Genomic DNA, 22,978 nt, shown 5'->3' on the forward strand with positions numbered 1-22,978 from the left:
TGGAAAGAATATACATGAGAGAAACAGGCCATTCAGCCCAACTAGTCTGTGCTGGTGTTTACGCTCCACGAGTATCCTCCCATTCCATCTATCTCCCGTCTGCCTTTCAGCTTATCTTTCAATACTTGTCTAGTTTGGTTTTAAAAGTATCAAATCTATTTTCCTCAATGCAAGACAGAAAGAAAAAAAAGACAGAGGATGGGATAAATAAATGTGAAAAGAATAAAAGACCAAAAGGTTCAGAAGAATTAAAGTAAAAATGTTAACATTTGACGCCAGGTCAAATGTTAATTTTAAATGTGGAGACAGATGATAGATTTTTAAAAGTTGAAGCTCGTGGGGAAACTAGAAGCATGTGCATATGAAGCTCAGTAAGAAGTCTTACAACACCAGGTTAAAGTCCAACAGGTTTGATTCAAACACGAGCTTTCGGAGCGCAGCTCCTTCCTCAGGGGAATCTAGATCACAGTTCAGTCATAATTTTCTTGAATGGTTCAACATTGAAGAATAAAGGGATTAAGGGTTATGGTGTTCGGGCCGGAAAGTGGAGCTGAGTCCACAAAAGATCAGCCATGATCTAATTGAATGGCGGAGCAGGCTCGAGGGGCCAGATGGCCTACTCCTGCACCTAGTTCTTATGTTCTTATGTTCTAACATGTTTGAGGCTTCCTCCTGTTCCTATGATTGACAGGAAAGAAGTGGGGTGTAGTGATCTGTACATCTGTACATACATCTGCACATACACCAGGGACTACAGACAGATGTAACAGCCACAGCATCACTAGAGGGCAGCATCAGAGACGGGTCCAGCCCAAGGGAGGATCCGCCTCTTTCAGAAGCACAAGGCTAGTGAGCAGCAGCAGACAGAGACAGCTCAGTTTAGGCAGTTTACCGTAGCTTCACTGGTCATATCTCTTGACTGTATTATATCTAGTTAAGCTCTGGAAACAGAACAAACCCATTGAATAAAGTATTTGTGTTAACTGGAAGTCTACAATCTTTATTCAGACTTAGATAATAACATATGGGGTACAACACTGAGAATGTAGGCCCAAAGTCAGCAAAGTAGAAAGAAGATAAATAGTGTATTAAGGAACATTATGACTAATAGACTGGGAGGATGATTTGGAAGTGATTCTGGTGTTCACTGATGAGAATGGAAGTTAATAGGGCAGCACGGTGGCACAGTGGTCAACACTGCTGAGGTCCCAGGTTCGATCCCGGCTCTGGGTCACTGTCCGTGTGGAGTTTGCACATTCTCCCCGTGTTTGTGAGGGTTTAGCCCCCACGAGACATCATTAGGCATTACCAAGCCAAACATGGAAAAGTTGAATGTAGGGTAAAAATCCCAAACATTTTGCCTTTGAACAGAGTGCAGTGGTATTGCAACTTTTTCTCACAAGGGTTACATTGTGATTTCTTGGAGGTAGGTAGGTTGTCTAAGTAAGGGGAATTTTACTCTTGGCTTATAGTCATGGGAACGAGTGACTTTGACTTTAACAGATGAGTTATTCAGTGTAATGAGCCTGGACTCGACTAACACACTTGGTCCCAGAAATAAAAGGCTGGTGTCCTGCAAGAACCCATAATAAAATTTATATTTTAATTATGAAGCTTAAAATTAATCAATAAAAGTTCTTAATTAAATTCGTTTCGAACTGACTTACGAACTGAGAGGCATCCAATTGAAATGTGTGGGGAGACTTATTTAACCCCAGAACTCCATTAAAATACAGTTTAAAGGCTATGACTACATCTCCCATGGTGCTTTGCATGTGCATGGCGGAAGTTGGATGACGGAGTTCCGGAGAGCTCTATACCACGGTGGCCCGGATGCTCGGCCCTTCCTTTTGAGCAAAGGTAAGAATGGTGGTGTTTTTGTATGGGGGGCTGGGATGAAAATCGGCTTCCATCGGAGCCAGAAAACTTCGTACACATCCAGCGCCGCGAGAAAAGAACGGCAGGGAGTGTCAGCTGCCCAGATGAGTCTATATTTGTCGTCGAGGCGTGCCTTTCATGATGTTTGTGGGTGATTTTGTTGGAGGCAGTGGGGGGACCGTCAGGGCACGGTGCCATTTCAGGCGAGATGCGGTGTAATGGCGGTTTCCGAGTCTTGTGCCCTACTAGAAATCTCGGTGGGTGAAATGGAAAATTAATTGAGATTGTAGGGGAGAGAGAGAGGCCTGCGCGAGGGAGTAGAAGCAGACAAAAATTGGGAGTCTTAGTGCATGGAGTCAGACAGTGTGACTGCTGAGCTTGGGGAATGGCTCATGCTCATGTCCTTAGCACTCCAATGAATTGTCTGGGACATAAATGTTGGCTTGCTACGGGCTTTTACAATTTTTATCCAATTGGAGTTAAAACCAGTTTGTCCAAATTAATGATTATCCAGATCATTGTAACTAATCATTGCATACATTCTCTGGGGGGTTGGTGGAGAGGGTCTGTATTTCAAAGTGCACATTCGGTTCAGTGACATTTGTACAATTATTTCATTCCCGTTTTCATCCTGATATGTTGACTGTCAAAGATGTCTCCCTGGGTCAGCAGTTAATGCCATGGCTCCTCACATGGTCCAGACATTCAGCTTGAATTTTGTTTGGTGAGATATATGGAGTCATGTGTTGCAGGTGGAAGATGACTTCTTAAATCTTTTTGCATACACTAGATAATGTTATACCAGTTAAATCCCACACACTTAGCTGAATGTGCAAAGCAGTGACAACCTTTTACATGATCCATCAGGTAATTCAATTTAAGCATCCCGTTAGATCATAAATGTGCCTTCCCAATCTCTAATATTCATATTTTAGATGGCAGTCTTCAAACCTTCCAAGTGTTAACTAGTTTGTATTTATTTATAAAAATGTCCAATTAAGGGGCAATTTAGTGTGGCCAATCCATCTACCCTGCACATCTTTGGGTTGTGGGGTAAGACAATGGGAGAATGCAAGCAGGACAGTGATCAGGGGCCAGGATCGAACCTGGGTCCTCGCTGCCTTGAGTCAGCAGTGCTAACCACTGTGCTTACCAATCCTAGATGATTCGTGGTTTGGTCACTCTAATGTGCGTTTTGGTGTGTTCAACTTTCAACGTGTTAAATCTTGCATCACTAAGTATTGTGATACAAGATAACTTTAATGCATCAGAAGAGCTTACTGAGCACATTAGAGTTTAAATTCCAAGTTTGTCCCTGTTGTTTGTGCTGTTGGGATTTTGGCCTATGTCACTTTAAAGCCACAACTGTATACCTGTGCAAGCCTGTTGTAAACTGTATCTTTTGCTTGGCAGATGGCAGGCGAGAAGAAAGAACCGATTGCAGAAGAAAAAAAGGAACCGAAGAAACCGCGTCGCCATGCTAGCCGCAACCCTGTGCTGGCCAGAGGCATCGGCAGATACAGCCGCTCTGTCATGTATGCTAGGAGAGCCATGTACAAGCGCAAATACAAAGCTCCTGAGACCAAGGTAAGAAAAGAAGATCTGCAAAGCGCTGTTAAGTTTAAGAATATGTGTGCCAGTATGATGGGACACATGATCTTTGTGCAGTTCTGTACATTTGATTAGTGTTGATCATAAGAGGTTGGTTTCTGCATGATTTTAATCAAGCCAAGTTAAAGGTTTGCTTCCTTCCTTTTCAGGTCGAGAAGAAGTTGAAGGAAAGGGCTCCCTTTTCGATCACCAAGCCTGTTGGAGGAGACAAGAACGGCGGTACCCGTGTCGTCAAAGTCCGCAAAATGGTAACAATCTCTCCCTTGAGATTATAAAACATTTTGGGAGAGAAATAATATTATGGATTGTTTTGACGTTTTGGGTCTTTTTAAACTGAGGCACTTTTATGGTGTTCCCCAGTGATTGTATTTTTCTCCCGGAGAAGGTTGATGTGCCACCATAGTAGTTTTATGTTAAGAGTTTCCTGGGTCTTGGTATTTTGCTTCCAAATGATTTTTTTTGATTGCTGTGGAGCAAATAAGGTTACATTTCCCTTCTGCCAATAGTTCGGTGATTTATTTTGGTTGACCACTTCAATCCATGGTGTTTGCTAAATATCTAATTTCAGCTAGGCGGTGGATGTAGTAAGAGCTTGGGGTTCTAGTCCTGCTTATTGTCCAGCAAATGTTTCAGGATGGCAGCCGGTGACTAGTGGTGTGCCTCAGGGGTCTGTGCTAGGACCACAACTTTTCACAATATGCATTAATGATCTGGAAGAAGGGACTGAAGGCATTGTTGCTAAGTTTGCAGGTGATACAAAGATCTGTAAAGGGACAGGTAGTATTGAGGAAGCAAGGGGGCTGCAGAAGGATTTGGACAGGCTAGGAGAGTGGGCAATGAAGTGGCAAATGAAATACAATGTGGAAAAGTGTGAGGTTAGGCACTTTGGAAGGAGGAATTTAGGCATAGACGATTTTCTAAATGGGGAACTGCTTAGGAGATGAGAAGCGCAAAGGGACTTGGGAGTCCTTGTTCTCGATTATCTTAAGGTTAATGGGCAGGTTCAGTCGGCAGTTAAGAAGGCAAATGCAATGTTAGCATTCATGTTGAGAGGGCTAGAATACAAGACCAGGGATGTACTTCTGAGGCTGTATAAGGCTCTGGTCAGACCCCATTTGGAGTATTGTGAGCAGTTTTGGGGCCTGTATCTTAAGAAAGGATGTGCTGGCCTTGGAAAGGGTCCAGAGGAGGTTCACAAGAATGATCCCTGGAATGAAGAACTTGTCGTATGTGGAACGGTCGAGGACTCTGGGGCTGTACTCGTTGGAGTTTAGAAGGATGAGGGGGGGTCTTATTAAAACTTACAGGATACTGCGAGGCCTGGATAGAGTGGACGTGGAGAGGATGTTTCCACTTCTAGGAAAAACTAGAACAAAGACACCATCTTAGACTAAAGGGACGATCCTTTAAAACAGAGATGATGTGGAATTTCTTCAGCCAGAGGGTGATGAATATATGGAACTCTGCCGCAGAAGGCTGTGGAGGCCAAATCACGGAGTGTCTTTAAGACAGATAGATAGGTTCTTGATTGATAAGGGGATCAGGGGTTATTGGGAGAATGGGGATGAGAAAATATCGGCCATGATTGAATGGCGGAGCAGACTCGATGGGCCGAGTGACCTAATTCTTATATCTTATGGTCTTGTGTTGGTTGAGATCCAACTTGAGTGTGATGGAAACTGCAAGCAGGTTGTGCCCATGGAGCAGTGAGGCATCTGAGAGAGTGGGTATCTTCAAATTTGGCCAGGAAATCCTAAAACTAAATTCCAGTTTAATTTTATTGTGTAATTTTTAATTTTAAAGCAACACGATCGCCACTGGAAAATTTTGAATCTTAACTGCCTACAAATTTAAAAAAATATTTCTGCATTTTGTTGGTCTTTGTTTTTCCAGCCACGATATTACCCCACTGAAGATGTCCCTCGAAAAAGGATTAGCCACGGTAACAAACCTTTCAGCCAGCACAAGAGGCGCCTGCGTGCGACCATCACCCCAGGAACAGTGCTTATTTTGCTGACCGGTCGGCACAGGTGTAAGGTAGGCGGGTCTATGTGTTGACGGTGCTTTGTCGTCTTTTTGTTTTATTCATTCTTAGGATGTGGGTGTTGATGGCTGGGCCAGCATTTGTTACTCATCCCTAAGCAATGGCCATTTCAGTGGGGGGCAGTTATGAGTCCACCGCATTGCTGTGTGGGTCTGGAGTCGCATGTCGGCCAGACTGGATAAGGACGGCAGATTTCCTTTCCTGAAGGATATAGTGAACCAGATGGGGTTTTTTGGCAATGGTTTCACGGTTATCATTTGACTTTTTTAATTCCAGATTTTTATTGGATTCAAATTTCACCAACTGCCATGGTGGGATTTGAACCCGCGTTTCCAGAGCATTACCCTGGGTCTCTATGACTATTCCAGTGATATCACTACACTACCATCTCCCTTTCTGTGACTATACAGTGAAAGAGATGGATGGAATGGTCATTACAGTACAAGAGGAGGCCATTTGGCTTATTGAATCCATGTAGACTCTTCGTAGAGCAATCTATTTCCCCCCATTTCCTTGCTTTGCCACCTACTCTCTCAATTTGTCCTGACACCATCAAAGATTGTTGAACATTAATCTGCAGGTCCCTCTGTCCCTGCACACACTTTAGAACTATGTGCTTTGAACTTTATAGTGCCTCTCCCGTGCATCACTTCACACCTCTCTATTAAATTCCATGTGCTGACCTACTGTTCACCTATTTATGTCCTGTAGTATCAACCTCGCTGTTTGCCACACACCTAAGTTTGGTATCATTGTCAAATTTTGCCCTTGTGTTCTAATCTCCAGGTTGTTTATTTATCAAAAGACGGTGCCTCTCCAGTCTGAGGAAAAATTACCATTTGCTGCAACTTTGTTTTCTGTCCTTAAGCTGACACTGACCCTCCTGTTCCATGAGCCTCAATCTTGTTATCCACGTTTTTATGCGGAACTTGGCTATAGGTTTCTGCTCGGCGATTTTGCGTTGTCGTGCGTCCTGAAGGCCGCCTTGGAGAGCGCTTACTCGGAGCGTTATTACAGTACAGTAATAACGTTTCTCTGGGTAAGCGTTCTTCAGGACGCGCGGCAATGCAAAACCGCCGAGCAAAAACTTATAACCAAGTTCCGCACACATGTACGGCCTCAACCGGGACCTTGGATTCATGTCGCATTACATTCATCCCCACCATCTGGCCTGGGCTTGCAAAAGCCTACCAACAGTCCTGGCTTGAGACGATTCACACCTCTTTAACCTGGGGTTACACCTATCTCTGGATCTGTAAAGTCTTAATTACCTGCAAATGCTCGCATTCAAAGCATTGTCTTGCATCTTTGACATTGTCTACATATAATATATATATTGTTTCTGGAACATACCTCTTCATTCACCCGAGGAAGGAGCAGTGCTCCAAAAGCTGGTGTTTGAAACAAACCTATTGGACTTTAACCTGGTGTTGTAAGACTTCTATGTTCTTACTTCATCAAAACATCAATTAGATTAGTCAAGCTCGATCTGCCTTTTACAGATCTGAGCTGGTTCTGAAGTCACTCCAAACGTCTCCGAAGTGCCTGGTCATTTTTTTGCCTGTATTGTTTCTAAAACCTTACCAATCATTGGTTTTAAAACTGGCCTGTTGTCACCAGAAATTTACTTGTGCACTTTCTTGTATAAAGCTGTCACATTTTGCCACTCCAATCCTTTATCTAGGGCAGAATTGAAGATGATGACAAGCCCTCATGATTTATGGTCGCCACATTACCAGAAAGATGTGGAGGCTTTAGAGAGGGTGCAGAAGAGATTTACCAGGATGTTGCCTGGTATGGAGGGCATTAGCTATTTGAAGAGGTTGAATAAACTCGGTTTGTTCTCACTGTAACAATGGTTTTTTTTTTGCGCGCACGGTAGTAGGTGCCTGGAACTTGCTGCTGGATCCGGGAGGTGGTGGAAGCAGGGACGATAGTGACATTTAAGGGGTATCTTGACAAATACATGAATAGGATGGAAATAGAGGGATACGGACCCCAGAGTGTAGAAGGTTTTAGTTTAGACGGGCAGCATGGTCGGCACGGGCTTGGAGGGCCGGGGGCCTGTTCCTATGCTGTACTTTTCTTTGTTCTTTGTTTATTTCCCTTCCCTTTAGCAACCTGGGATATAAGACATCCAGACCATGCAACGTGTCTACTTTCAGCATAGCCGGCCTTTCTAGTGCACCTAGCCCTTCAATTTTCACCCCATCTATTGTCTTGGCTTCCTCAGATACTTTGTCAGCATCTTCTTCCTTGGTAAAGGCCAATACAGAGATTTTAGCCTTGCCCTGTGCTTCTAAACCTATATCACCTTATTTGTCCTTTAATAGGCCTCAACCTGTCCCTTACAATCCACAAGATTTGCATGTCGGCGGCCTGTGGGCGATTTTTGGAATCTTTTTTATGTTAATTGTCATTCTGACCTCGCCCCCTCTTTGCCAGCTTTATTTTCCTCTTCACTGTTTGTATTTGACTGGGTTCTTGCTTGAAGTAGTCACCTGACATCCATCAAGCATCCTCTTTGTTTTATATTTTCCACATCTTTGCCATCCTTTTGGCTTTGGTTCTCTCTTTTCCACTCTTGCTTAATACAGCTACTTCTTGCATCTTTGAGGGTGAAAGGAAATAATTGTTAACAGATATGGTTTTATTCCTTCTGAAATCTGGGGTCATAAATTTTGCAGACAACAATTCTGATGGATTATTCACTCCTTTCCTTTGCAGCGTGTGCTTTTCCTGAAGCAGCTCGATAGTGGCCTGCTGCTGGTCACTGGTGAGTAATGTTCCTTTTAATGTTTCACCTTCTTGAAAGCTTGATACAATATTTTCCTTTGTGTTTTACATTGTTTGCATGTGAAGTGCAAAGATACCAACTCTCCAACAGACCACCTCACAGTGAGTTATGGTTTTGATTCCACTCTGTTTGCCACGTTAATTTGTCAGTTTCCAGTGATGCCTGTATATCAATTTCTAATTGCACAGAGGTACAGAAGTAAGAATAATCTTGTGGTACTGTATGCTGGAGCAATGTGAGGCATATTGTAATTCAACATTAGTTTAAAATACTAGCGGCCTGACCATGTTTGCATTGATCTTTGGAATGTGTTCCTTTTCTGTTTTGACATTTCTGCTGGTCTGGGTTATTTCTGATTACTCCGGTACTTGTTGTAGGTCCTCTGGCCGTCAATCGTGTCCCACTGCGTAGAGTTCATCAGAAATTTATCATTGCGACATCTACAAAGGTTGACTTGTCAGCTGTGAAAATGCCCAAGCACCTGACTGACTCCTACTTCAAGAAGAAGAAGCTGCGAAGGCCAAAGCACCAGGAGGGTGAAATCTTTGACACTGAGAAAGAGGTTAGAGGCTGCGCGATACTTCAGTATTCCAGCTCATTTAATCATTTGTGTCATTCATTGTACACAATGGCTACTTCATTCTGAATTTTCAAGGTTGTACAATTTTTGTCTCTGTTCTTCCTAAAGGCTTCCCATCTTGCCCAGAGAATGGTTACAGCGTTGAATGATGCCATTCGACCTGGTGTATCTGTGCTGGCTCTCCAAGAGCTATCCAGCCGGTCTCCCTGATTTTAATTTCCTCTTCAAATATTTATCCAATTTCTTTTTGAAACCTGGTTGAGAAAATGGCTGACACTTTGCACTTGCTGCGCAAAAGTTGCTCCTCTGCTTGTGGTTTGGAGTATCTGACTAAATTTAAATCTCTGGTTATTTTGCTGCTTTTGCCCCCATTTCTGCCAGTAACAGTTGTATACGGTTCAGTCCCCCTCGATTGTGTGCCATTTGATTCTCATGTATTCATTTGATGCTTTGGTTTAAATTGCCAAACCCAGGTAGTACGGTCTAGCTTGATGTTGGTTGGAATAACTCACTGTCAGACAGCAAGAAAGTTGAATTCAGACCTTTTTGTTGATTTTTTTTTTGGACGGGGAGGGGGGATCGCATTGTGTTTCAGTACTTGATTTATAAATTCCAAAATATTCATACAGAACTTTAGAATTTAGGCGGAATACGGCAGGGGCTTGTTACATTGGAAAGTTGATGGGTGGCATAAATGTCAGTTATATATTCTGGTGATTTACTTCCAGTGAAAGGGAATGGCAATTTGAAATACTATATTGTATTCCACAGGGCATGCTTTTAGAAACCACTGGGATTTTCTCCAACCATGGCTCGTGCTGGTGTGCAGTTCTGTGAATATATCCAGTGGTCATTATCATATTTGATTAAAGTTGATTGGGAAGTGCAGGTACCTGATGTGATTGCTAGGGGTGCAAGCTACACTCTGTGTCAGAAGTTGACTTCAACGATGATGTGGCACAATTTCTGCTTGCTATAGTAACAGTCTCAGCCCAGTAAGTAGTCTGTATCCCATGAGACTTACAGCAGGGTTTTATTGACTGACAAATTGACTGATTAATCCCAGTCTTTTAAGATTGATACATCCGGATGATCTGAATCTGGAAATAACACTAACATGAAAACTAATCTCCTGTGAAAGAGGGGTGTTTGAATTGGTACACTTCAAGCCAAATAGATTCACTGCAGATTTAGATGGGTCGTGCTCATGAAGCAAAGACAGGCCATTTCTGGGTATTTTACTTCTATTGGAAGCTGCCCTAGTGATTCTTAAAATTAGAGCTGATTTTAGGTGTGGTCTCAGATGTCATTTTAGCCTTACTTCAATGGTTTTGCAAGTCAAATTATAGATTTAAGCCCCCATTTCACAGCTATGAACACAATCTAAGCTGACATTTTGATAGTGTGCTACGCTAATCTGTTAAGCCCCATCTCCCCTCTCAACTAAGCACAAGATTGCATGGTGCTATCTGAAGATGGGGAGCGGGGGGCTCTCTGGTGTTCTGGTCAACACTTATTGGCCTTTTAAAGAAGATTTTCGCATTTATTTCATTGTTTATGGGACCTTGTAATGATGTTACCTTTTTTTCCTAATATAATTAGGCTGTTTTGCACAGAACGGGCCCTTCGGCCCTCAATGTTGTGCCGAGCAATGATCACCCTACTCAAACCCACGTATCCACCCTATACCCGTAACCCAACAACCCCCCCCCCCCCCCCCCCCCCCCATACCTTACTTTTTAGAACACTACGGGCAATTTAGCATGGCCAATCCACCTAACCCGCACATCTTTGGACTGTGGGAGGAAACCCACGCACACACGGGGAGGACGTGCAGACTCCGCACAGACAGTGACCCAGCCGGGAACCGAACCTGGGACCCTGGAGCTGTGAAGCATTTATGCTAACTACCGTGCTGCCCCTTAAACAAAAGGATAAAACAAAAAGATATTAGCAGGGTACTGTTAAGCTTATGAAGTCTAGCTGCAAATTTACCATTTCATACAGCACAATTCCCACAAATTCACTGCAGTCATTTTGTGGAATTAACCCATTCTCCAGTTATGGGTAATTTGTATCATTGCTGTTTAATGCTCTTGTTAGGTGCCGATGTGCTTTGAGGAAATGCTGCACAAATCCATGCATTTTAAATGCTCTTTAAATCTCTGTGGCTCTGCCTTGCGTTCCTTCTTTACAATAGTCCTGAAAACCTACATTTGGTCATCTGCCCATGTATCTCCTTATGTGACTCACCTGCCATTGTATTAAGTTCAAAGTGGCTATTGCACAAAGAAATTAATTCGACATAATGCATTTGAAAGGCACCTGGGTGTCCTCTGGCTGATGTGGACAGGATGTGTAACGTTTCTATGATTATTGAGTTGTAGTTGCTGTGCCTCATCTTTGCATTTTTCTCTTCACAGAAATATCAGCTAACAGAACAGCGGAAGGAAGACCAGAAAGCTGTGGATTCCCAAATCCTGCCCATTGTTAAAAAGACTCAGCAGCTCCGGGGCTATCTCCGCTCCATGTTCTGTTTGTCCAAAGGCATCTACCCACATAAATTAATCTTTTAAGTAAGCTGTAAAGAGACACTTATTAAAATTGGGAACTCGACACGTTTCTGTGTTTGTGTATGTGATTCAAAAGAAAAATGTTATCAATTTATTTTTTAAAAACAATTTTTCCACACATTGAGCTTCTTAAATTCTATGATTCTATGGTACTGTTTTTATGTTTACAACAAATGTTTACGGTGGAAGGTATAGTTGAAACTCCAATGAAGCCCTAAACCAGGACATTCAAATTTCGTCTGGGTCATAGTGCATTACTCCTGTTTCTTTCATGTTTAAATTTCTTGGCTGGTGGTTTGTAAAAATTGCCACTGGTGGATATAACCTAAATTTTGGAACACACCGAAATATGTGGCCCTGAAGGCTACATAGTGCACATGAACAGTCCCTAGAAATGAAGACATTAATTTAAACATTAGGTCATAGCATTAGATTACTGTTTTTGGCAGTTTCTTGTTGGGGTATTAACTTTTGTGGAACCTAATTTCCATCTTGAAACTGAGCTTTAAATTCATAGGCAAGGTTACAGCAATGTACACAAAGACTTGGAAGTCCATTGTATTGGAAAGCTTGAATTTCTGGCATTGAACAGGATCGTGGCCGGCTTATATGCTGCAAATTGAGGGTGGGGAATGCTTGTACCAGTTTGTACAGATGTAAATAAATTTTAAGGGGCAGATCATAGAATCCCTACACTGCAGAAGGAGGCCATTTGGCCCATTGAGTCTGCGTGGCCCTTGAATAGTGGCCCTATTCCTGTAACCCAATAACCCCACCAAACATTTTGGTTGATACGGCAATTTAACAAGGCAAAGTGCAAAATCCACACACTGATCCACGGCTGGAATTGAACCCAGGTCCCTGGATCTGTGGGGCAGTGCTAACCATTGTGCTGCCGTGCCATCCAGATTTAGAGGGGATTTGAGGAACGTCTTTCACCCAGGAGGTAATAGGAATCTGGAATGTGCTGCCTGAAAGAGTGGTCGGGACAGGATCCCTCACAGCGTTTAAGAAGCATTTAGATCAGCACTTGAAACACCATAGCATACAAAGCTATAGATCAGGTGCTGGAAAATGGGATTAAATTGCAATCCCTATAGTGCATGAGGTGGCCATGCTGCCCTTCGAGTCTGTACCGACCTTCTGAAAGGGCACCCCACCTAAACTCCACACCGTTGGACACTCGCAACTAATCTGCACGCTGGTGGACACAAGGGGCCAAAATGGCCCATCTACCTAACCACTTCTTTTGGGCTGTGGGGGTGAGACCCATGCAAACACAGGTACAATGTGCAAACACCACACGGACTGGGAACCGGGATCGAACGTGGGTCCTCAGTGCTGTGAGGCAGCAGTGCTAGCCACGGTCCGGCCAGGAAGACAGTGTTCTATAAGATGTGGAATGGCCTGGTGGGAATTGATTGAAACAAGTATATAGAATCTTTATTGTCACAAGTAGGCTTATATTAACACTGTGAAAAGCCCCTAGTCGCCACATTCCGGTGCCTGTTTACGGACACAGAGAATTCAGAATGTCCAAATTACCTAACAGTATGTCTTTCGGGACTTGTGGGAGGAAACCGGAGCAGCTGGAGGAAACCCACGCAGTCACGGAAAACATGCAGACTCCACACAGACGGTGACCCAAGCCGGGAATTGAACCTGGGACCCTGGAGTTGTGAAGCAACTACTATCGTGCTGCCCTACCTGGTGCCCTCTGCCAATGACATATGGCAGTGGCACTGTCTGCAGAATCTGCATGTTCACCCTGTGTGTTCGAGTGGGTTTCCTCCGGGTGCTCCAGTTTCCTTCCACAGTCCAAAGATTTGCAGGTTGGGTGGATTGGCCATGCTAAATTGCCCTTAGTGTTGGGTGGGGTTACTCGGTTATGGGGATAGGGTGTGGGCTTGGGTAGGATGCTCTTTCCAAGAGCCGATGCAGATTCGATGGGCTGAATGGCCGCCTTCTGCACTGTAAATTCTATGGTATCAACAATCTTCTCCAGGATATTGGACAACAAGCAGTTAGAGGAAATAGTTGCAGCCCCACCACTTGAAATCTTCAAGGCCCATCTTTGATTATTTCCATTTGGAAGTTTTTATTATGGGGGCCACCATCTCAGGTAAACAGCTGGTTTACTTGGCACTACCAATGTAACTTGTTGGAATGCCGATTTTAGTCAGTGATGCTGACGCAAAACAGGCAATGTGGCGTTTGAAGCAAGTTAACATTGTACTCGGTGAAGGAAATGAAATGAAAATCGCTTATTGTCACGAGTAGGCTTCAATGAAGTTACTGTGTAAAGCCCCTAGTCGCCACATTCCGGCACCTGTCCGGGGATGCTGGTACGGGAATCGAACCGTGCTGCTTGGTCTGCTTTAAAAGCCAGCGATTTAGCCTTGTGAGCTAAACCAGCTCCTCTAGGTAATGCAACGGCAAAACGCATGAAATCTGAACTAAAATTATGGGAATGTTCAGCAGGTGGTACAGTAGCAAGCACTGTTGCTTCACTGTGCCAGGGATCTGGGTTTGATTCACGGCTTGGGTCACTGTGTGGAGTCTGCACCTTCTCCCAGTGTCTGCGTGGGTTTCCTCCCACAGTCCAAAGATGTGCAGGTTCTGTGGATTGGCCCTAGTGTCCAAAAAGGTTAAGTGGGGTTACGGGGATAGGGTGGAGGTGTGGTCTCAAGTAGGGTGCTCCTTGCATGAACCGAAAGACCTGCACTGCAAATTCTGAAAGGTGGGGCGGCAGCCCTCTAGAGACACAGGGCGAGAGCTCTCGAGCCCCAGCTCTTTAACCTTTCACCTCTAGCGCTCGCACCCAACATCCGGTCGTCGCGCGGCATGACGCGTCACTTGGCGGCGACTTCCGGCGGGGCGGTGTCGGAGGTGAGTGACATGGCAGCCGGGGAGTCCGCGCACCAACTTAATTACAATAGGGGAGGCTGACTGGGAAGCCGGCCCACCCCGGCTGCTCATCGGAGATGGTTCGCTTCACTGAGGGAACGGTACAGATTTAGACCAGGCGTCGAAAGTCCCGCTGTTTAGAGTTTGATCTGCTCTGAAGGGGACGTTTATTTGGGCGCAAACATGAGCGTGAAGTGGCTTTAACTGCCGAAGCGAATTGTTTATCCCGCCTCACACTGTCACCACCCCAACCTGATCCCGGGTGCTGGTCTGTCACCCTTCCTCAAAACAATCTCACCGCCTGTCCCCCCAAACTGCAGGTCTTTTTGTTTGGCGCCGACCCTCCAGCCCTCGCCAGTCAGCTCCATTCAACTTTCAGTCAGTGCATCACCGCCAGTGGCTTATCTCTGCCCCATCTCTTCGGGCACCCCAAGATCAGAGGTTAGCAGACTTCACCAGCTGCATACCCCCTTCTGAGGTACCCGTGTTCCCACACCAGCATACAAGTTTAATATTTTAACATTATGATACACATACCTAATTTGAACAATACCCGAGGAGTACTGCTTGCCATTATTTCATAGAAATCCTACCAACTGTCCTGGCGAAATCCTACCAACTGCCCCACTGTGTATACCTGCGATGTCCAGGACAAGTCTCTGGATCCATGGATACTGCAGAAAAAAACTGTGAAGGGCTGTGTGGTGCAGTGGTTAGCACTGCCAAACACAATGCCAGGGACCCAGGTTTGATCCCGGCCCCAAGTCACTGTCCGTGTAGAGTTTGCATATTCTCCCCATGCCTGCGTGGGTCTCACCCCCATTATCAAAAGATGTACAGGGTAGGTGAATTGACCATGGTAAATTGCCCCGTTGTTGGGAAAAAAAGAAATGGGTACTCTAAATTTATTTTTAAAAATTAAAAAAAAATTGTCGACTGATTAGTGAATCCAACCGTTTCTGTTTCACTGGGTAGTGAACGGACCTCTCCTACCAGTTTAATTTAAATCAAACATTACAGACCTGTCATTTTCACCCAATTGTCAACAATTTTCAATTCTGCTCATTCCTTCCTATATGACATTTCACCAAAATATTTTCAGATGCTGCAAAGTTCAAGAATGAGGAGGATTATTTTTCCCAGGAGCAAACTTTCCCATGTCAGTTTTGGTACATACTATTCTCCACTTTGGATAACATTTTGTCTTCTAATCACTGTACCTGCAAGCTAATATGGCCAATTTTGAAGCAAAGTTTTCTGTTTTTCCAGATGAATTTTTAATGCAGCTAATAATACTTAACATCCACCACTTCTAAAAACAGGATTGTGTGTATGCAGCTGCTTTAAATATTGTGTTTCTAAGTATTAATATTTTAGATTAAAACATTTTGCATTTTAATGATGCTTTGTATCTCAGCTAAGTTAGGCATTTCAGATTTAAATTGGGATTGGCACATATTTATTAATTTCACAAAGACACTAGATTAGCCTGTGAAGTTGATGAACAGTAAAATTATTTTTTAAAACAATAATTTGAAATCCTCCCCCAAAAATTAGTGTAAACGTCAAAAGTAGCATCTTAAAAGGTCAGGCAAGGATACTTTAAAGGAGGAGAAAATCTTATGCAACAACAAGCAAAGAGTTTTTTTATACAACCTAAGGGAATTGCAAAACCATTGCGACTCCTGTGATGTCTGGTCAGTAGTGTCCATGGTAATATTCCTAATTGCAAGACTTTCTTTTAACTTAGAACTACAGTGTCTAAACAAACCGCACTGAAGTTCAACTTACCAAAATGTTTAAATCCAATAAAATGCAAACCCAAAAACTTTTATTTAACTGCCATGCTGATCACTGAGAGACGGCACTCCTAATTTACTGCAACAAGTTGCACAGTTGATAAAAGTTGCACGTTTTTTCTCCTTTGTTTGAAAGTGCATTATTATTGCATAGCCTATAATTGCAACACTTGCGCATAGTTTCAGTATGACAGAAACAGGACATTCACCAAATTTATTTGGCAAGTTTGTTTTTGTATAATCCTGCTCAATACTTTTTTTTTAAAAAAGACAGTGAACTCTTCTAGAACAAGCTTCAAAGCAGGTCCAACTAGAGGATTTTCCTTTTTTGGATGTTGAAGATGTAACTTTATATTGCCATCACTTCTTGTATAATTATGAAATAACAATCAAAATTCTTGGCAAAGTGATAAATCACAGAAATAGTTACAGCACAGAAGGAGGCTATTTAGCCCTTCACGTCGATATGCAAGAGCAACTTTGCCAGTCGCCTATCCCTGCCCTTTCTGCAACTTCTTTCTCCAATTTTCTGATTGCCTTTAGAAAGCCATGATTGAAACTGCCTCCTTCACACTCTCGGGCACTGCATTCCAAATCCTAAACACTCACTTTATTAAAAAATGTTGTTTTCTCTCGTGTCACTTATGGTTCTTCTGTCATTCACCGTAAGTCGCTGGGTGGTGCAGTGCATGATTCTGAGGATCCAGGTTTGATCCTTGCCCTGAGTCACTGTCCGTTCTCCCCGTGTCTGCGTGGGTCTCACCCCCAGAACCCATGTGGGCAGCACGGTAGCACAGTTGCTTCACAGCTCCAGGGCCCCAGGTTCGATCCCCGGCTTCGGTCACTGTCTGTCTGTGCGGTGTCTGCACGTTCTCCTCGTGTCTGTGGGTTTCCTCCGGGTGCTCTGGTTTCCTCCCACAGTCCAAAGATGTTCAGGTTAGGTGGATTGGCCATGATAAATTGCCCTTGGTGTCCAAAAAGATTAGGCGCGGTTATGGGGACAGGGTCCTGGGGATAAGCATGTGCTTAAGTGGGGTGCTCTTTCCAGAGGTCGGTGCAGATTTGATGGGCTGACTGGCCTCCTTCTGCACTGTAAATCCTATGAACCCAAAAATGTGCAGGGAAGATGAATTGGCCATGCTAAATTGCCCCTTAACTGGTGACAAAAAATGAATTGGGTACTTTAAATTTATAAACCCAAATTCACCGTAAGTCGATTCCTCTGGTTCTTGACACTTCCAAAGGGAGCAGTTTGATTTTTTTTTAAATTTAGAGTACCCAATTTTTTTTTCCAATTAAGGGCCAATTTAGTGTGGCCAATAGTGTGGCACATAGAAAAAAGAACATAGAAAAATACAGCACAGAACAGGCCGTTCGGCCCACGATGTTGTGCGGAACCTACACATCTTTGGGTTGTGGGGAGAATGTGCAAACTCCACATAGACAGTAACCCAGGGACGGGATTCGAACCCGGGTCCTCAGCGTCGGAGTCCCAGTGTTATCCACTGTGCTACATGCCACCCTGGGAGCAATTTGATTTTGAACATGTCTATGAAATCTGTCGCCCTCTCGAAAGGAGAGCAACCCCAGGCTCTCGGATCTATGCGTAACTGAAGTCGCTAATCTCTGGAGCCATTCTTATGAATCTTTTCAGCACTGTTTCTCATGCCTTGACATTCTTCCTAAAGTGTGCCCAGAATTAGACCCACAATACTTCAGTTGAGGCTGACCCATTGTTTTATAAAGGTTCACTTTGCTTTTGTTCTTAATGCCTCTGTTTTTAAGGCTAAGAATCCCACATACTTTATTAAGCACTTTCTCACCCTGCCCTGCCAACTTCAACAATTTGTGCAGATACATCCTCAGGTCCCTCTACTTTTGCAGGCCTTTTAGAATTTAATCCTTTATTTTTTATTGCCTCTCCTCATTCTTCCTGGCATACTATATCAAGCTTCTCTGCATTAAATTTTATCTGCCACGCGTCTACCCCATTCCACCAGCCTGTATTCTTGAAGTCTATTGCTATCCTCCTGAAGTTCACAATACTATCAAATTTTATGGGATCAGCAAATTTCAAAATTGTGCCCTGCACATCCAAATCTGCGTGTCATTAATATAGAACAGCAGTGGTTCTGGTACTGACCCATGGTGAACCCCACTGTATGCTTTCCTCCAGTCTAATAAACAACCATTCACTACTGCTCTCGGTTTCCTGTCACTCAATCATTTTTGTTTCCATATCACCACTCTGTTTTATTCCATGGGCTTTGAACTTTGCCGATGAGCCTGTTATGTGGCACTTTTATCAAAGTCTTTATACCCTGCATCATCTGCATTACCCCCATTAACTGTACCTGTTTCCACATCTAAAGACTCAATTAGTTAAACATAATTTGCTTTTAACCAATCAGTGCTGCCTTCTTTTAATTAATCCACATTTGTACTGGTAACTTGTTAAAGTTGTCCATGATTATCATTTCTAAAAGCTTTCCCAGCACCCAAGTTAAACTGACTGGTCTGTAGTTGCTGAACTACCTTTGTGCCCTTTATTTGGACAAGGGTGCAATATTTGCAAATTTACGGGTCCTCTGGCACCACCCGCACATTTAAAGAGGATTAGAAGATTATGGCCAATGCTGCTGTAATTTCAACCCTCAGTTTCCTTGGTATCCTAAACTGCATCTTATCTGATCCTGTTGACTTGTACGTTTTACATACAGCTAGCCTTTCTATTGCCTATTCATAATTTTAGCCCTGCCTCTATATGTGAATTTCTATTTTGGTCCACAAGTCGCCTCACCTCTCCTTTTATTGCAATTTTATTATTATAAATGATAACTTGATAAATGGGCATGGAAAGGAAGTAGTGACAGTCATTTGATATAAATAAAACTTTATTTGATAACCCCGAAAGCACTTTGGGACATGTTACTACGTTAAAGGAGCTACATGAAATAGCTGTCATGATTTGGTATTAAATTGACTATTGTGGTGAAACGGTCACAATGATGAAATGAAAATGAAATGAAAATTGCTTATTGTCACGCGTAGGCTTCAATGAAGTTACTGTGAAAAGCCCCTAGTCGCCACATTCCGGCGCCTGTCCGGGGAGGCTGGTACGGGAATCGAACCGTGCTGCTGGCCTGCTTGGTCTGCTTTAAAAGCCAGCGATTTAGCTTAGTGAGCTAAACCAGCCCCAATAAATAGCCACAATCATGTCAGCTCTAGGACATCACTGCAGGAGTTCCTGAGGATAGTGTCCTAGGCCCAACCATCTTCAGCTGCTTCACCAATGACCTGTCTTCCATCATAAGGTCAGATGTGGGAAGTTCACAGATGACTACACAATGTTCAGCACCATTCACGAGGAGGGCAGCACGGTAGCACAAGTGGATAGTACTGTGACTTCACAGCGCCAGGGTCCCAGGTTCAATTCCCCGCTGGGTCACTGTCTGTGCGGAGTCTGCACGTTCTCCCCGTGTCTGCGTGGGTTTCCTCCGGGTGCTCCGGTTTCCTCCCACAGCCCAAAGACGTGCAAGTTAGGTGGATTGGTCATGATAAATTGCCCTTAGTGACCAAAAAGGTTAGGAGGGGTTATTGGGTTACGGGGATAGGGTGGAAGTGAGGGCTTAAGTGGGTCGGTGCAGACTCAATGGGCCGAATGGCCTCCTTCTGCACTGTATGTTCTATGAGATAGGTGTAACAACAACAATCTCTCCCTCAACATCAGCAAAACTAAGGAGCTGGTCATTGACTTCAGGAAGCACCCCTGCCTGCATCAATGGTGTCGAGATGGAGATGATTGATAGCTTCAAATTCCTAGGTGTGCACATCAACAATCTGTCCTGGTCCACCCACGTCTATGCTACGACCAAGAAAGTACATCAGCGCCTTTACTTCCTCAGGAAATTTGGCATGTTCACATTGATTCTTACCAATTTTTACAGATGCACCATAGAAAGCACGCTATCTGGCTGCATTACAGCCTCGTATGGCAACTGCCCAGCCCAAGACTATAAGAAACTACAGAGAGTCGTGAGTACAGCCCAGTCCTTCACGTGAACCCGCGTCCCATCCTGCAGGTCGGAGATTAGGAGTCCTACGGCGAGTAATGCACCTCCTAAACACCCCCCCCCAAAAGCCTGCCCACCAGGGGCTGGTTTAGCTCACTGGGCTAAATCGCTGGCTTTGAAAGCAGGCCAGCAGCACGGTTCAATTCCCGTACCAGCCTCCCCGGACAGGCGCCGGAATGTGGCGACTAGGGGCTTTTCACAGTAACTTCATTGAAGCCTACTCGTGACAATAAGCGATTTTCATTTTCATTTTTTTCACCATCTACGAGGTACAAGTCAGGGATGTAATGGGATTCTCTCCACTTGCCTGGATGAGTGCGGCTCATCACCAAGAAACACGACACCATCCAGGACAAATCAGCCCGCTTGACTGCTCCTTCCACAAACATTCAATCACTCCACCACTGACCCATCAGTGGCAGCCGTGTTTGTGCCATCTACAAGATGCACTGCAGTAACTCACCAAGGTTCCTCAGGCAGCACCTTCCAAACCCACAACCACTAACATCTAGAAGGTCAAGAGCAGCATATACCTGGGAATCCCATCACCTGGAGGTTCTCTCCAAGTCACTCACCACACCGACTTGGAAATGTATCACCTTTCAGTCACCGTTGCTGAGTCAAAATCCTGGAACTTCTCCCTAGCAGCACTGTGAATGTACCTACAGCTGAGGGACTGCAGTGGTTCATGAAGGCAGCTCACTACCACCTTCTGAAGGGCATCTAGGGATGGGCAGTAAATGCTGGCCTAAACAGCGCCACCCACATCCCAAAAATGAATTAACAAAAAAAAATAGCAGATGCTTTCTTGTGACTCATGTCAAAGCGCACTTGGATAAAGCTGACATAGCTATATTTTTTTTTCCTGGTCCATGCTTTGCCTGCCTGACTTGGGACTGCTAGATCCTGATGCTGCAAACATTTTTGTTTGATGTTGAATATTTGTGTAGATTTCCTAACAAAAATATTGTTAATACAAAATTAAACCAAATAATTCATTCATCTGTTACTTAACACACTTCATGGTTTTCAATCTGCGCAATAATTCTGAAATATGTGGATTCTTTATTACGAAAATTATGTTTAATAGTTCTTTAAATTCTTCTTTCTGAAGATGCTAACTCGTGCTGGTTAAGGTTTGAAGTCTAGAGCTCAGTTTAGTTTCGAATGTGACGCTAGACATTTCAGCAAGTTATATAAAGTAATGGAAGACATCATAGACAGACCAATCCTCCCTCAATTGGTGTCAACGTCAACACAAGGGTCCAGAGTGAGGTATCCAGCTGACTTTGTAGCCCGTAGCCAGCTGAGAACAGCTAATCCAGAACAGACCGGAAATTATCTCAGATATTTTAATTTCCCTTCTAGACACAAGTGCTCATTGAGTATGGGCAAGCAGCTAAGGATAATTAGAAGATAGTGTTTTTCAGGTAAAATGATCACCAATCATGCATGCAGTTATAATTAAGAATGTAATACGTTTATTATTGTATTCAAATATATTTAGTTGCAGTAGAGCTCGTACTGTGTGCAACCATCTGCACCCTTCCCAGTGATCCCACCTACACCGGAAGTAGGGGGTTGGTGTTAAGAGCACAGCTGGTGTATTCCAGTTGGCTGCAGATTCTGAAAGCTTGCATAATGTGACTCAGTGATTGCATTTGATAAGTGGGTGTTCTCGTCTTTTGTGTATTTTAAATATATGAAGTCTGAGTTATGTATTGTTTAACGTGTTACCTTTCTGAGACAGTAAATTGGTGATATTTGAGGCTGAAGTCTGTTTTGGGCATTCTCATTATTTGGGTTGGGCTGGGCTGGTGAATATAGAATCATAGAAGGTCAAAAAATTCCTACAGTGCAGAAGGAGGCCATCGGCCCATCAGGTCTGCACCGATGCTCACCCTACCTAGGCCCACTACCCCGTCCTATCCCAGTAACCCCAGTTAACCTGCATGTCTTTTGGGATACTATGGGGCAATTTAGTTTGGCCAATCCACCTAACTACACATCTTTGGACTGTGGGAGGAAACTGGAGGAAACCCACGCAGACATGGGGAGAAAGTGCAAACTCCACACAAACACTCACCCAAGGCTGGAATTGAACCCAGGTCCCTGGCACCATGAGGCGGTACTGCTAACCGCCATGCCACCCCACTGTATCTGTACATTATCAAAAGAAAAATAATCACAAGAAATAATAAATTTTTATTTATATATCCATGCATAATATATCATTTTAAGAATATAGCTCTCAATGTGATTTGTTTCTGTGCAATTTATAATTCTAAACCACGTTCCGGATTAAATATGTGTAGTATAACCTGCCCACTACTGGAATAGAAGTTGTAGAATTCTGTTTACAGGTACCGGATCCCTTATCCAGGAAGCTTGGGACCTGATGTGTGCAGAATTTGAGGATGTTACAGATTTTAAGTCCTAGGCCCAACATGTTAAAAACATTTAGGTAAAAATAAAAATAAAAGAGTTTAATTCCCATGGTGCCAGGATCGAATGTAGCTGATTTTTGGGTCTTTCCAGATTTTGATAAGGGCCTGTACTTTCAGAGGCTGATGTTAGATATCTATTCTTTGAAATGTAGTCAAATGTTGGCATTTGGTGAAAGGTAGAATTTTGGGGGTAAAAAACCACGTGGGGGTTGGTTTTGTACCCTTGATCAATCCAGGCTTTTGAACAAACTCCATTTTCTAGGGTAGGT

At 43.6% G+C, this 22,978-nt stretch overlaps 2 protein-coding genes across 7 annotated transcripts in view; both read left to right on the forward strand.

Annotated features, from left to right (window-relative positions):
• The first annotated feature begins 1,798 nt into the window (after positions 1 to 1,798).
• rpl6 (ribosomal protein L6) lies at positions 1,799 to 11,528 on the forward strand. 2 transcript variants are annotated; one of them, XM_038821316.1, is made up of 7 exons: positions 1,799 to 1,860; positions 3,292 to 3,465; positions 3,639 to 3,737; positions 5,383 to 5,526; positions 8,261 to 8,309; positions 8,708 to 8,892; positions 11,334 to 11,528. In XM_038821316.1, exons 2-7 carry the CDS (start codon positions 3,292 to 3,294, stop codon positions 11,484 to 11,486), a joined length of 804 nt encoding a protein of 267 aa, XP_038677244.1. In that variant the 5' UTR covers positions 1,799 to 1,860; the 3' UTR covers positions 11,487 to 11,528. The 2 variants fall into 2 exon arrangements, with proteins under 2 accessions (XP_038677244.1, XP_038677156.1); XM_038821228.1 differs by lacking the exon at positions 1,799 to 1,860 and adding an exon at positions 2,082 to 2,135.
• A 2,788-nt stretch (positions 11,529 to 14,316) lies between these two features.
• The window catches only part of LOC119979316 (transmembrane protein 248-like), a 62,506-nt gene continuing 53,844 nt past the window's right edge, over positions 14,317 to 22,978 (forward strand). For 2 of the 5 annotated variants that reach the window (XM_038821768.1, XM_038821435.1), the window contains exon 1: positions 14,317 to 14,372. The gene's annotated coding sequence lies outside the window, so the exon portion shown is untranslated. Of the gene's footprint in view, positions 14,373 to 14,397; positions 14,492 to 14,539; positions 14,869 to 22,978 lie in introns of those variants that run through there. The other 3 variants (XM_038821602.1, XM_038821513.1, XM_038821687.1) reach the window with 3 other exon arrangements.

The sequence above is a fragment of the Scyliorhinus canicula genome, chromosome 1 (assembly GCF_902713615.1).
Source record: "Scyliorhinus canicula chromosome 1, sScyCan1.1, whole genome shotgun sequence".
Classification (NCBI taxonomy): Eukaryota; Metazoa; Chordata; class Chondrichthyes; order Carcharhiniformes; family Scyliorhinidae; genus Scyliorhinus; species Scyliorhinus canicula.